The sequence below is a fragment of the Ananas comosus genome, linkage group 9, assembly GCF_001540865.1.
Source record: "Ananas comosus cultivar F153 linkage group 9, ASM154086v1, whole genome shotgun sequence".
Taxonomy (NCBI): Eukaryota; Viridiplantae; Streptophyta; class Magnoliopsida; order Poales; family Bromeliaceae; genus Ananas; species Ananas comosus.
The window spans coordinates 2,394,791-2,410,443 of NC_033629.1; the positions used below are offsets into that span (position 1 = coordinate 2,394,791).

General features: G+C 33.1%; 1 protein-coding gene across 4 annotated transcripts; it reads right to left on the reverse strand.

Moving 5' to 3' along the window:
* On the reverse strand, positions 579-9,856 carry LOC109715471 (CCR4-NOT transcription complex subunit 3-like). Of its 4 annotated transcripts, none has more exons than XM_020240489.1 (15): positions 9,621-9,856; positions 9,400-9,531; positions 8,673-8,789; positions 8,261-8,311; positions 7,585-7,674; positions 7,328-7,474; positions 6,972-7,082; positions 4,963-5,679; positions 4,088-4,258; positions 3,228-3,312; positions 3,028-3,155; positions 2,421-2,699; positions 1,850-1,984; positions 1,590-1,750; positions 579-965 (listed from the first exon to the last, which is right to left on the reverse strand). In XM_020240489.1, the coding sequence occupies exons 1-15, from the start codon at positions 9,711-9,713 to the stop codon at positions 899-901; spliced, it is 2,484 nt and encodes an 827-aa protein (XP_020096078.1). In that variant the 5' UTR covers positions 9,714-9,856; the 3' UTR covers positions 579-898. The 4 variants fall into 4 exon arrangements, with proteins under 4 accessions (XP_020096078.1, XP_020096076.1, XP_020096079.1 ...); XM_020240487.1 differs by having other exon boundaries at positions 8,673-8,810; XM_020240490.1 differs by lacking the exon at positions 8,673-8,789.

Here is a 15,653-nt window from a genome sequence, read left to right on the forward strand (position 1 = left end):
TTAAGTTTACATTTGCACTTTCTTTTTAGAAATAAAATTTTAAAATTTAAGTGAAATGTTTGAAATTAAATTTTAGAATTTAAATTTAAACATCCATTTTTATGTCTTAAATAAATTTTAAATTTAAATTGTCCTAGATTTTAAATCCAAACAAATAAATCCAAATTTTAAAATTCAAATTCCAATAATAAAATTTCCAAATTTAAATTTAGATTCTAAGCTTGAGTTTTACCTTAGATGTTAACTTTGAATTCGCATTTCATAACTATGATTTTCCATTTTGAAATTGTAATTTAACTTCAGCATTGAATAAAATTTAAAATTTCAATTTAACTTCGGTTAAATTCATCATTCAATTGGACACCTGCATACTACATTTAAAGACATTGAATTTAAATGCAAATTTAGACTTAAATTTTGACTCTTCAATTGCAACTAATCTTTAATAGCTCGACTTCTAATTCTAATTCTAACTTCATGAATTTATCTTCAGATATAATATTTAAATTAGAATTCCTAGTTAACTTTTACGACACAAAATTATATTCATGACTCAAATTCTAATTCACAAGAGAGACTTGTGGGGAAATCAAAGGCTCACCCAATCTCCCCAACCGAACCCAATTTATTAAATTGTCGTCGGAGGGACTTCAGTCCAGTCCAGTAACTGCACCAAATGTAAGACGAGCCATGGACAGCATTAAGTTGATGCACCGCGCGGCGTCCTCTAATCCTATGCTCCAAACATGACCTAGGTGAAAAAGAAGGGGCACACTCGGCAAAGTTTAATGGGCAACAACTAAACGGGCACCGACAAAATTCTTTTTTATTTTGATCATTAAGAGAGGAGCAAAAACAAAGATTCAAAATCATTAACTATGTACAGGATTAGCATGATTTATACTGCAAGTTCATCCTCCAGGAAATTGTACTCAAATGTGAAATCGTTTGTGATCTTTTGGCACCTGCAAGCGACAGTGATACATTAGCTGCAAGGGAAACAGGCAAAAATGGTATTTTCGACACAACTGATAACAACGCGCACTATATTTCCGCATACGCCATAGTGCACTTCGCCAATAAAAAAAAAGAAAAAAATGGATCAACAGTAATGTCATGATCTTCCTAGACCTGACAAAATATGAAAACCTAGGCCTCATTTGATTACACTTCCTCGTATCCTCGTCATGGGATGAAGTGCTATTTACAAACCATAGAGTTTGTTCGGCAACAATAACGAAAAACAAAACGCCCTTAGTTGGTACTGTTGCCTTTTTTTTTTCTTCATCTCTTTAAACACCGAGGGTTTGCAGTGTCCTGCAAGCTTCGTTTTTTTTTTTTTTTCTTTCCCCAAGAGAAGATACTTTTTAGCATCTAGTAGTAGGGTAGCATTGCAAGCTAGGCAATGATGACAATAGTAGAAAAGTCCAACTCAACCGATAATAATGAGAACAAAGAAGTCTATTGCTGGCGCACTGCATCAATAGAACTTAGAGATTGAAGAATGAAAAACATAAACGAGAATGGAAGTGTAATCAAATGAGGCCAAACTGGGCGAAAGGATGTTTGATATGAAGAGCTTAACATACCAGCCAGCATGAATATCAAAAATCATATACGATCCCCGCTCATATTCATCGGTCGTGACTTCAGGTTCTTCATGCCGTTGAAACCATGTGTTGAATTTCTTGTGGTATCTCCACGACTGCCTCTTCAGCTCTCGAGCAGCTAAATATTGCTGATAAGTATTCTGTAGCGTTTTGGCAAAGACAAAGATGTACAAAAATAAGTATTCTCTAGTCGTTTTACTCAAATGTAAGAAAACCAACAGCAGAGGTGACATATATACCTGCTGATAGTAAAATGCAAAGAACAGTAAATCCGGGTTTAACGAATCAATGCTGAATCGTTCCCAAAAGGCAGGATTAGCAACAATTGGGGCCTGAGCCTGAGGGAAGCTAGTGGGCGTAACTGCAGGGTTCCTCTGGAAAAATAATGAAACAATAGCAGAGAATGAAAATACAGAAATATACAGTATCCTGTATAAGACATGGACTTTGTACACGCATTCCCCTGCAAATACTCTATTAACATATGTCCAAGCAAAATTTTTAAATTTGATATCTACCGCTTGGAAGTGCAGTTTTTTTACATAATACCTTATGTTAGGGAATCATCTGATTCATAGAGGAAAGTTGAGTTCGTATCAACAAAGTTCTTTTTTTGTTTTTATTAAATGAGTTTCTGATAGTACAAGGGAATGAATTTAAGAAATTAGGTTTTGAAAGGCACATAGGAAAATTCAGATTTTGCAGGAATACTTACATGAATAGATCATTTTTCGAAATGTATATACACAAATATCTAAACGACATAAAGGAACAGTACAGCATTGATTCAGAGCAAAGAAATATTCGTACCGGAGCATAGTTCTTTAAACGCTCGGAGTCTCTTGGTTGCGGAAGTTTGTAATATGCAGCTTGAAGCATTTGGTAGTTATGAATCAGATCATGAGTTGCACCAGAATTTCTCACTGATGCACTAACGTTATCGCCAATCGTGCCAAGGTCCGGAACGCTTCTTCGGCCAATAACGCCAAGGCTAGTCGATTGCTGACTAGGTTGCAATATCTGCCGAGGTGAAACATCGAGATCTCTGGGAAACTGATTAACTTCTGCCATAGATGAAGACCCTGTACTCTAAGGGAAAAATAGAAGGGAGAAGGAACTAAGAATGAATAGCTTAGAGCAGCGCATTGCAATTAAAAGGGTAAATCTTGTGTTCCTATTTTACTGTATTGATGGATGCCGTTAAATAGCAATGCTATGCTCAGAAACAACATCTACAAATTTCTACAAACTCTACATTTAAAGTTACTTGCATACTTTTACACCAAATGAGAGATTTGGCCTTCAAAAATTGACATTGAAAGAAGTGATCAGAATTCAAAAGGCAAATGTACTTTCATTGTAAGTTCGTAAATGCATAGCTGATTTTGTAGAAATTGAGAAAATTGCTAGCATGTACCAAGGATGATGCCTTGAGTTCATCTTCGGTGGTTGTCCTATTCAGTCCAGAATGGGTAGCAGGTTCTGCATTCAGATCATCACTCAAACTGTGTTGCTGTTGCTCTTGTATTTTTGTACGCCCAGCATCTGCAACACAAGTGCAAAATAATTGGAAAAGAAGCATATAATGAAAGCAGCCTAACTAAGAGTGATGTGTACCTCCAACTTTTGGTCCGGTTGAAAGTGAAGTATGATGGAAGATCTCTTGAAGAACTGGTGTTGGTTGAGGCGAGATAGATGATATCTGAGGATCCAAATGGGTGAAAAATTTAATGTCAGTAATAATATGAATATCAACTTCAAACAGGAGGACTACTTTCAAAATCTCATGAGAAAAAGGCAGTCTTTGTTTAGCAACACACTATAGACTTTCAGAAAAAGCAACATCCTAAAGTTGAATCAGCAGCATAAGCTTAAAGAAAGCAACTCTACAAGACTACAACAAAGATAAACAAAGTATGCTTCAAGCATCTGAAATGCAGAAAAAAGAAACAATATAGTGACACCAATTAATAGATAACTGACACATTTGAAAAACGTCAGCAAGGAACTCAAATTCAGATTTGTGCTGAAGAAAGCTAAACATCTCAGTTTTGGTTCAAGCTACTCTAAAATAAGGCCAATGTTCAGTGTTTAATATTCCATTCGAGTGGGATAAACAAACTCAATAACTAATATTATGCATATAAAACAAGCCGCCCTGCAAAAAAAACCAAAACAAAGGAAACATCTGCACTCAATAATCTCCCAAAACCTTTACCCAAACTGCACATCATTTTTTTTTTGTTTAATAAGTTTTTTTTTTTCATTAATGCTATATGCATCATGCTATAGTCAGACTTTAATAAACACAACAAAGAAAATGTAAACATGAAACAGTTAATAACTACTGTAAGGTGACTGTAAAAATTTTGAAACAATTAGTGGCTTTAATGGGCAAATGTAAAGAAATAAAACTTTCGTCAGAAAATAGAACATCTGCGACTTGTAGGAAGTACAGAAAAAACGGAGGACAAAACCTGTTGTAAGAGTGAGTTTTGCTGCTGCATGGGCAACTGCTTTTGAGTCACACTAGAAAACTGAGACATGCTTGGAAGACTATTTTGACTTGGCAGCTGTACTTGCTGTAGCCGTTGCAAAAACTTCTCCCTTTGGTCAGGAGCAATCTCAGGCCTTCCACGAAATTGACCCTGGAGAAAACGATACAACAAGTTCATCTTCTTAAGTATAGACCATCTGAATTGCATTCCTGCAACTCTGCAAGAAAATATCGGAATGAACGAAAAAGAGAAGAGTAGGGCAAAAACCAAATATTAATTCTTGGACAATATTACCCTTAGTACTTGCTAAAATCAAAAGAAAGATAGAGAACACGAAAAAACAGAATGTAAGGTATACAAACAAGAAAAATTCATCAGTACAAATCTGACAGCCAGTTTAGTTCATACTAGCCAGAAGCATTGATCAGTACAAACTCAACAGCCAGGTAAGTTCAGTTTATTAGTCGTCTGTATTTACAACCAGCACATAATCAGATCTTTTAACTCACTAAAGCATTAATGTGAAACTGCAGACTGTCGATACAAGTATATTATGTCAGAAAACATTCACATAAAAAAGCAATACAAGGTAATCATCCACAAGGATATTACATTGTAAGATGGATAAGCCAACTTGACATGCCAGGATCCTAAAACTTCAAGACACCAACAAGGTGTCTTCAACGTGCATACATGTAACTTATTTACACATCCATCTATTTGACAGTTTTAAAGTTATGCAAAGAACAAGGGTGGATCGTAGCAAAATGTTAGCATGTGATACAGAATGGGAAGGTTTAATCTTTAATGCATATTGGAAGATTCGACTTTCTCCAAGAGAAAAGAGAACATACTGTTTCATTTTGGTTCTGTAAAGAAGGTGCAGATTGAGGTCCCCAATGAACTCCGCTACCAACCGAAGGTGACGAGACTCTCCCTCCAATAACGCCACCATCACCTAGGCTATTGGAATTGCTTGAACAGGTCCCGTCATTAGATCTTGAGGCGTGCTGCAATAGAACTCTGTCGCTTAGAGCTGAACCTGACATCTGAGGAACATCACTGCTCCTCATTCTCTCATCAGCACCTAGAACATTTCTTTTCGGCAAGTTGGCAGTTAGAGGAACTGATCCAAGTGCTCCATTTCCTGAGGGTCCACTTGCTGCACCTAAACTAACAGAAGCACTTAGGGATGTTTGACTAGATATCTCCTGAGTAACACCACTTCCCTTTCTAGTTTCACGTATAGCAGGAGATGGGCGATGGCTAGGAGCCATATTATCAACATCCCTCACTGAACTCGATGAACTACTGACAGATGAAGATCCAACAGCAGCTACTGCTGAACTACCAACAGATGAACGTGGAGAAGCATTGGCAGTAACAGAAGCATTAGGACCGGCAATTGTCCCCGAGCCAATTCTAGGAGAAGTGACAGAAACCGAAGATCCCAGGGCGCCACTTTTCGAGGGTGGTGTTCTTGGTACTGGATCAGCATTGGTGTCCTGAGAAGATGCTTCCTCACTTTGGTCCTGTGTGGTACTTTGTGAAGCGGTTGATGACAAAGCAACCTAGTGAAAAGCTTGTATTAGACCAAGAAAAACAGTTAATGTTACAAAGCTAAAAAAATGTTCTCAACATTGTTGCTAAAACATGGTAAACGCCATGCTCGCAACTGTATAATATTTTGAACACCGGGGAAAAGTAGTTGGGCAAAGCACTCCCAAGTGATAAGATTTGCGACATATAAAAACAAAACAAAAAAAAAAAAAAGCATATGGTCTGCATACACACAAGAAAGGGAGAAATAATTCAGTGCTCCTATAATTAGTATACCTGGGAAAATTTGTCAATAAATTTCAGGTCAGGTCAAATACATAGACTTGCATAGAGCATGAAACCTTACCACATGGCACATACTGAGAGGCAGCATGCAACATTACCACACTATAACCTAGAATATTACCAACTTATTATCTAGAAGATATTTCCTCGTCCTTTAAACCTTGCCTTCAGAAAACTGCTTGACTATAAATAGTCCAGATTCTATTGCAAAACCCACTTCTCTTTGCTCCTCCAGTAAAACAGAATCATGAACATGTCGTTGTCACTAGAAACCTCTACATGCCTTAAAATAATGAGCGCTTCATTTCATATTTGTCTTTATAGATGAACAACGTGAATAAGACTAATTTTGAGAATATGGCAGTCAGGAAGATGTTGTGTGGCAAATGAAATTTAACTTTGTCTAACAAAAGCCTTGAAGGACCACTGGACATACCACAATGTAATGTTTCTATCCTATGCATATGAAAACACAAAATGCGCCAGAATTCAAGTGAAGTATTGAAATCACTGATTAGGAAGTAGAGCTTCACTAAACATCCACACGTAATCTGAATGCTTCAACTTTTCAGCATCTGGCGTATGTTACTCTACGATACCAAAATGTTAAACTTTTTTTTTCCTTTAAATGATGCAACAAAGTGTTGTTCAGCTTGCCAATTGGCAAACCAGACTAGACAATATATATAAATTGATGGGAACGTTGGCATGCCAATTCCCACGTGCCAATAACACCAGCAAAGAGCCACCTTCATTGTTTTTAAGAAGAAAAGATCTTCCAATATCATCCCAAGCTACTTTTTATACAGTTAAATAACTTAAACGTTAAAATTGAGAAATTAAATTACAGGAGGATTAATTTCATCAATTTGGAATTTCCTTAACTCCAAAAACAACAACAACAAATCGATCAAATTTACACTGACCAGAATTAACCAAAGATTTCTCCACAAAGATTTGCTGATAATTACTCCAAGAGGAATAAAGCAATATGAGAATAATTAGCAATAAATTTTACCTTTACAAGACTGGAAGGACCAAGTGAAACCAGGTCTTCGAGTGCTTCAACCTTTTCCAATGGTAATGAACTATACAACTCATCGACGTCATTGAATTGATCAAAATCCACCTTCCATTCGTTTAGTCAGCATCAGCACAAGGTATCCATGATGAATTTCGAATTGTACCAATTGTTAATAATATCAAATAAATAATCTAGAAAATATGCACGCATAGACATCCATAGACACACAACATGTCATACACACACATATGCACATCTATCTATACATGTGTGTGTGCTCGTGGGCGCGCATAGATGAAATGTAATAGCATGTAATCTTGAAAAGATTAGGAAGGGAGCCATAGACAAACCTGATTACGTTCAACATAATCCTCTAGGAATTCTTTAACATCATTGACCTCATCAGGAGTCAACTCGTCGTTATCCAAGAGTCTCAAAATCATCTCCAACTTCAATATATGAGCCTTATGCCTAGCAATGGATGCTTCCAAATGTGTCTGAGAAAAAATAACAGGAATATCAAATCAACTATATGAACTAACCAAGGATAAAGGGATTATCACTGGCAGAACATATTTGCCACAACCAATTGTCAAGCTATTATTACCAGTCGAGGTGGCCTTGATTTTCCCTTTTTAACAGAAAACCCTTCAACTTCAGCTTCAAAATAATCAATTTGACTTTCCAAATCTCCAACCTACAAACGCTTAAGAACTATCTTGAACATGATATTTTCACTTGAAAAATATATGAAAGAAAAGATAGAATCATAGTAGAAAGGAAAAAATGTTGTACAAAAGTTTCAGAAATAATAAATATGCAGCATGACCAGAATATCCTCTCAAGTTCGAATTTAACAAGAATGCTCAATAATACAAATTTACTCTAATTTGATAATGAACAACACAAAAGACAAATAGAAACTGAAAGTTCCAAAAGAAAACAAATAAGGGCATGAAACAGAATACTTCAGTGAGTCGAATATTAATAACAAGAACACAGAACCATATAAATTATTTTTGGTAGATATTGATAGCATTTTAATCACGCTAATCTGTCAAAAGTTTTTATGACATCTGGTAATCAATCTGTCTAAGAAACAAAGTAGTTAGCATTTCTCAGACTTTGCTAGTTTCTGAATTGATAACACTGTCAGGGACATGAAAGTCATATGGTGCGCGACAAGAAGTTTCCACAGAGAAAATTTGGCCTACTTAGGTTATTATTAGAACCTATGCTGCATGCAACTTTAATAGCATAAATACGCAATGGATTTGCCATACCACATTGTTCAACCAATCCCTTGTCTCTGACTTCGCCTTCTCTTTTGGATCCTGCATGAAATATTAAAAGTAGTTTGATAAATTAGCAAAAAGAAAAATAAAAGGAGCAAGTGCTTCAAGTATGTTCTAGCAGTTGCAATAAGCTACAAACGCTAAAGAGCAGATCATCCTGCACATAATCCCAACATAAGAATTTAAACTGCCAAAGCCGCATGTAATTTAAATTGGTAAATGTTGTGTCCTTCTAGGAAATGATTAACTAAGAAGAGGCATTATACTGACATGTTGAAAGGCCAGAACAAGGTAAAACAAGAAAGCAAGAGAAGAATGCAAATGTTATGTCCATCTAACAAAATGACCAATCTTCTAAAATTTTATCAGGCATTCACATAATTGATGAAGTCCAGCTTACAGTCTTGGGTTGTTGGCCTAATCCTTCTTTTGAAAATGCCTTTGTTTTAGTCTCCTTTTCGCAGATCTTAAACCTTTCCATTTCACGCTCAATAATCTTGCGAGCATCTATGAGGTCCTGCTCATAAGAGGCACTGACCTATGTCATAATAAATCATGAAATAGAATGTCAATCCCAGAGAGATGTAGCCATGGATACAAAATATATTACACCACAAGAAGCTCGCCTACTAATGCTTGCGCGTTTACGATGCGGCATTCAAGCATAGAATAAAATCACAAAAGAAGTCAGAAGTGAATAGCAATAAATATAGCTAACCATGGACAAAGAGCAACCAACTCAGTAATGTTTAATTATATGAACAGACAAACTATTTCAAGAACCAACACATTTCTTCTGGAAGTGCGAAAATACTCGGCAACTTGTAAGGCATGTAAACAAAATAGCAAATACATCCGATGATTACAATGCATGAAATTAACAATTTAGCAACTGATAGTTCATGAAACCATGTAAATTATTATATATGATGTCAAACGGCAATTTATGGTAATTATATCATCTATCATCCCATGTAGATTTTAATATATGATTCAGATGCCAAGGTAGTTATATCATCCCAATCCCCAGAAAAAAGCATACAAAGTGTCCGTGTTAATCAATTTAAATACCCAGTCACTTAAAGAGCTCTTTATAAAAGCACTTTAAATTTTACACTATCTCTCACCTTTTTATCCTTTATTTCGCTCGACTGTATCCACGTCTTGATTTGATCACGGTACCGCTGCAGCTTCTTGATCTCCTTCTTCAGATCCGCCTCAAATTTCTCCTTCTGATTCGCATTATCCGTATCATAAACCTAACAAATCCCACAAGAATCATAAAAAATTGTACCAAGAAACATCATTCGAAACACTAAAACCCCACAAATTCCCACGGGCGTAATACCTTGTTCCAGATGCTATCGAAGACCTCGACACCCTCCTGGACCTTCTTCAGGACCCGATCGATCTCGCCCTGAAGCTTACGACTCGCTCCCATGGTGAAAAATGGGGGAGCGAGGGGTCGAGGATCAAAGAATTAGGGTTTCTTCCCCCACGGGTCTAGGGTTTCACGGTGTGTCGATGGAGAGAGAGAGAGAGAGAGAGAGAGAGAGAGAGAAAGTGTCGGAGCAAGGTTACACAAAAGGCGCTCTACAGTATAATCTTGACGTGGTATATATACGGCGAGGTAAAGTCGGTAAAATTATGGCGAAATTTCGAAAATAGGCTTTTGGTGTTTCATCGGAACAATGACGTGGCCCAGATCCACACGTTGATCTCAATCGGACACGGAGATTAATGCGATAGGAGCCGTTCGGTTGTGTACGGTATTGTTTTGTAAAGATAACGTTAGTGGTACTGTGGTCCTGTGCGTACACCGGGTCCACCAGTTGGTAGGAGGAGGCTATACACCTGTCGATCCTAGTAAATAGATAAATGCCACGTGGAAATATTTTTCTTTTTCTAAAAAAATAATTGAGGAGCAAATTAGATAAGTAAAGTAAGATATTTTTTAAAGGAAAAACTTCAAAAAACCCCCCCTGTGATTTCGCGCATTTTCACTTTGCTACCATGTGGTTTAAAACGTATCAATTTGCCCCCCTGTGGTTTCGTTTTTATCTTTTTGTTATCAATTTTATTATTATTATTTTTTTAAATCAGTGACAAAGTTAAAATTAAAGGATACTAAAGTGACTATTCGATAAATATAGATGGTTATCTGAAATTTTTTGTATATAATTTAACGAAATATTAACAAAAAAGCTTGCGAAAAAATAAAAATGAAACCACAGAGGGGTAAATTAATACGTTTTAAACCACAGGGTAGCAAAGTGAGAATGCACGAAACCACAGGGGGGGTTTTTGAAGTTTTTCCTTTTTTAAAAGTTGTAACAAATTTTTCGGTATTTAGAAATGAATATGACAGGAAGAGCAATTTCATGATTATTTTTTATTATATTCATTTTTTGGATATTCAATCTAAGCGTGGAATCCGATAAATTTTAAAAATCCATATATGAAACAGAGCAAACTAAAAACCTGAAACCTGAAAATTTGAATTCAAATTTTTTTTTTTGCTATATTTCAAAACATATGATATTAGAATTTATATTTTTAAAAAATTACAAACTTAAATATAATATCATTATACGATTTAAATCAATTTGGGTTCAGGTCGAGCTTGGACAATATCCATATTTGAATCCAAATTTGACGGAATTTTTTTATATCCGTATCAAGAGCCATATTCATTTAGCAGCGGGCAAACTCACCTTATTCGGGTTCGGATTCGGGGTTTGGGAAAAGTTTTAGGACTCCATATCCTCTGACATTTCTATAAAAGAAAATTAAAATACAGTGTTTTACTTTTTTGGCTAAAATATAAAAAAACTTTCCTATAAATATCCACTATTAATTTTTTCTCTTGGTTTTAAAAATTTACATTTTGCTTTCTCAAAATTTTAAAAAAAAATTTCAAGAGTTTATGATGTTAATGGGATGACGAAATGATCAAATTATTCTTATTATATAAAAAATATATATATTTTTTATTTTAATATATATTCTTGTTATTTTCAAGAAAATTTTTAATATAAATCGTAAAAAATAGAAGGAACATTGATGGAGGAGGCTAAATGCATCAACTTAAAAAGTTAAAATATAGAATTTGAAAGCGAAAAGTGAAAAAAAAAAAAAAAAATTACAATGCTCCTAATAAATATTAAAGATTATTACTATAATAAATTAAAATTTATAATGTGAGCACCAGTGTCTAGTGGAGAATATACCCTGCCAGGTACAGACCCGTCGATTTCCCGCTGGTGCATATCTTTTTAACAGGACCTTTTTTTTTTTTCTTGCAACTATATTTTTCATCTTAAAAAAAATAAAAATTTTTGGTTAATGCAATTTTATATTTATTTTTGCAAAAAATTTAACATTTTAAATATACTCCTACAGTTATGATTAGTTAGGAAAATATAATTAATCATTGTTAGGATTACTTTATTTTTCATCTTTCTTAAAAAAATATTTTTTTTGGTTAATGCAATTTTTATATTTATTTCTACTATATTTTCCATCTTTAAAAAAAAAAATTGGTTAGTGCAATTTTTATATTTATTTTTGCAAAAATTTTAACATTTTAAATATACTACTACAGTTATGATTCCTTAGGAAAATATAATTAATCATTGTTGGGATTACTTTATTTTTCATCTTTCTTAAAAAAATACTTTTTTTGGTTAATGTAATTTTTATATTTATTTATGTAAAAATTTTTGCAATTTTTATATTTAGTAAAAATTTTAACGTTTTAAATATACCCTTATTGTTAGGATTCGTTAGGAAAATATAATTAATCATTGTTAGGATTCGTTAGAAAAATATAGTCAATCATTGATAAAATATTTAATCCTGATTAGTGAATGAGGTAGAAAGGAAGAAACCATCAATGAAAATTGTTGGAAGGATATTTCTGTATAATTCTAACAGTTGAGATATTTGAGAGACATATTTATAATAACAAAAATGTCATTTTACTTATCTTTCAAAAAATAAAAAATTCTTAATTGGTGATAAACCAGATGGGCAAATATGAATACCACTAGAATTTTGTATAGATAAAAATAAAAAATTAAATTTTGTAGGAATAAATTTGTTATTTGAAATATTTATAGGAAGTTGTATGAAATTAATTCTTCTTTTTTAGTCTGTTTTCTCCCTATAATCACCAAGAAGAACAAGTGTAACGATCCCGCCCACTAGCAATAATAACTCGTTGGGCCTAACCACCGGCACAAAATGCTTAAGCTCAGTTATTATTACTAGTGTCTAAGTCTCTATATATCCAATTACATTTAATTCCTATCCAATGTGAGATTATTGGGGTATGACAAAAAGTGTTACACTTTAAACATTTTGCAAATTTTCTACAAATTTATAAATTATCATAAATTTGAATGACTAAATTTATTTCTTAGTTTTACACTTGTGAGTATGCATCAATGTCGCGTAATCATCTAAGTACCAACAAAATTCATAAGAATATATATTCATCTGCATAACATTATTTCTCTATGGATCCGAGTCCGAGTCTCCGCCTAGTACTATCCATAACATCACAATATTAAAAAGTAATTTTCTTGTAAATATTCATTTTTCTATTTTTTTCTTACTTTTAAAAATTTATATTTTATTCATTTTAAATTTCAGAAATATTTTCGGAGAGTACGCAGAGAGTACAGCGTTAATGGAGAGGGCAAAATAATCAAATTGCTGTTCTTTCTTCTATCTAAAAAATTTAATATATTTTTGTCATTTGAAGGGTATTTTTGGTATAAATGTCAAAAAAATGGACGAAATAATGATGAAGTCCTGACGGAAGGGAGCTAAAAGCAATAATTTGAAATATTAAGAGGGTAAAATATAAATTTTGGAAAGTTAGAAATGAAAAGTGAAAAAAAAGAGTATTAATAAAAAAAAAATCTGTAATTTAGCTAAAAAATTTAGGCTAAATTATAAATAATCTCCCTGTCAATATCCGTTTTTTCACTTTTCTCTATGTCATTCAAAATTCTACACTATGCCCCTTTATAAAATAAAAAATGTTCACAAACTGCCCTGATCTTCTTCAGGGTGAGCCTGGACAGAGGGTGGGCGAGGGCGAGGGTGAGGCGTCGGAGGCGGGCGAGGGCGTGTGTGTAGGCATGGACTGAGAGGTTGGGGACGACGAGGTGGCGCGGCCGAGGTCGGTGAGGAAGGATGAGGGTTTCCTCAATATTTTGGATATAAAAAATAGGATATAAATAGAATCCCAACGAAACACTGACAGTGGGGGCAAAGTGAATTTTTTTTTTTTTTTATCAGGGGGCAAATATAAAAATATATAAACGTCGTTATCTGATAGCTTAAGTTTTTATAGGATAATAGTTAGTTCTTTTAATTTAACATGATAGTTTGTAATATTATTAGCCGAATTAATAATTAAAATAATTTAAATATAAAAAGTTTAAATCGGTAAATGTGCAATATAATTTTTTAAAATAGCTTACTAGTAATTAACTAATTAGTTGTGATAATTAATATAAGTATATGGCTAATAATATAGGCATTAAATGATTAAAATAATAAAAAACAAAAAAAGTTTTGTAGGGTTTAATTAGGAATTAGATAATTTTATACCACGATAATTATACAAAAAAAAGAAATAATATAATTAAAAAATTAAATAAGGTTGGATAAAAAAGAACAAATAGTGCAGAATAGGTATGAAAGCTATTAGTCATTAAATTATTATATATAAAGAAATGTGTGAAAAAGCATTCGAAAAGTTAAATTCAAATAAATCAATAAAAGAGAAAAGAGAAGAATTTCATGCACCAAGACTATATTATATGTTTTAAATATTTTATACAAAAATTTGTTATACAGTTTAGATTATATCGATTGAATTATTAGATTTGATTTTACAATACTTATCACTACTCAATTGGTTTGGTGCATGAAATGCATTAATAGACCAGGTGCATTCAATAATTTCTCATAGTTGAGAGGGCCATGAGATGAGAAAATAGCGGGAAAAAAATACACTATAGGTGTTTAAGTATATTTTATACACAACATTTCTTAAACTTCATTATAAAATTTAATTCATTGTATAATTTTCATATATAGATGTTCTATATGGTTTGTATTTATTGAACTATATTTTATTAATTTTATAACAGCAATTTTTTTAGGAAAAACTTCAAAAACCCCCCTTGTGGTTTCACTCTTTCTCACTTTAGTATCATGTGGTTTCGCACTTTCTGACTTTAGTATCCCGTGGTTTCAAGTGTATCAAGTTAGTACCCTGTGGTTTCGCACATTCTCATTTTAGTACTCTGTGGTTTAATATTTCATTCGAGAAAAATAAAACCACATGGAACTAACTTGATACAAAAATAAAACGACAGAGTACTAACTTGATACACTTGAAACCATAGGGCACTAGAGTAAGAAAGTGCGAAACCAGAAGGTACTAACTTGATACACTTTAAACCATAGGGTACTAAAATGAAAAAGTGCGAAAACACATGAGGGGTTTTTGAAATTTTCCCATTTTTTTACTATTATAAAAAAAATTATTCAGTATATATATAAGATTATAAATCGAGTGAAAATAAAAAATTTTATTAGTTGAGAAAGATTTACATGGGCTCTTTGACCCCAAATCAATGTGTATAAGAAATTGAGGATTAATGTATAGTAATAATAATAATAATATTATAGTTATTATTATTATAAAAATTTAAAATTAAATATTATAAATTATAAGATTATAGACTATAGAAAGAATTTCATAAATTACTCCTATGGTTTCGTATTTTCTCATTTTAGTACCTTATAGTTTAAGGTGTATCACTTTCATACTCTGTGATTTTATTTTTTTGTTATTCCCTTCCACTATTTTTTTCTCATTAAATCAGTGACAAAGTTAAAACCAAAGGGTACTAAAGTGAATATTCGATAAACTATATGTGGGGTATCTGAAGTTTTTTGCATATGATTTAATAAAAAGTTAACGGAGGGGCCGGCAAAAAGAAAAAAATGGAATAATAGGATACTAAATTGATATATTTTAAATTATAGGATACTAAAGTGAAAATATACGAAATCATAGATATAGTATTTGAATTTTACCCTAAATTATATATTATTATTATTATAGATATTAAACCTCTGGAAAGAGAATTCATCTATAGAATTGGTCCACACAATAATTTCTTCTTTTGTATGGGACAAGTAACTTCCGAAGTTTCCAGTTTAGTCCTCACAAATTAGCTTCAAATTGGAGGGCATTTTGGTAAAATAACACCCAACGGGAATGAACCGTTGAAACATTCAAATTGTCCCAGTCCAAAAGTATCGTCCATTCTAACTTCACAACTTAATTTTT

Bases quoted from the DNA above. Each gene is read 5' to 3' on its own strand.
- LOC109715471 (XM_020240487.1), bottom strand. From the start codon at position 9,713: ATGGGAGCGAGTCGTAAGCTTCAGGGCGAGATCGATCGGGTCCTGAAG. The intron at 4,259-4,962 runs GTATGTTCTCTT...CGTTTTCTCCAG, and splicing joins TACAGAACCAAAATGAAACA to GGTCAATTTCGTGGAAGGCC. The intron at 3,156-3,227 runs GTACACATCACT...CTTGTGTTGCAG, and splicing joins AACCGGACCAAAAGTTGGAG to ATGCTGGGCGTACAAAAATA.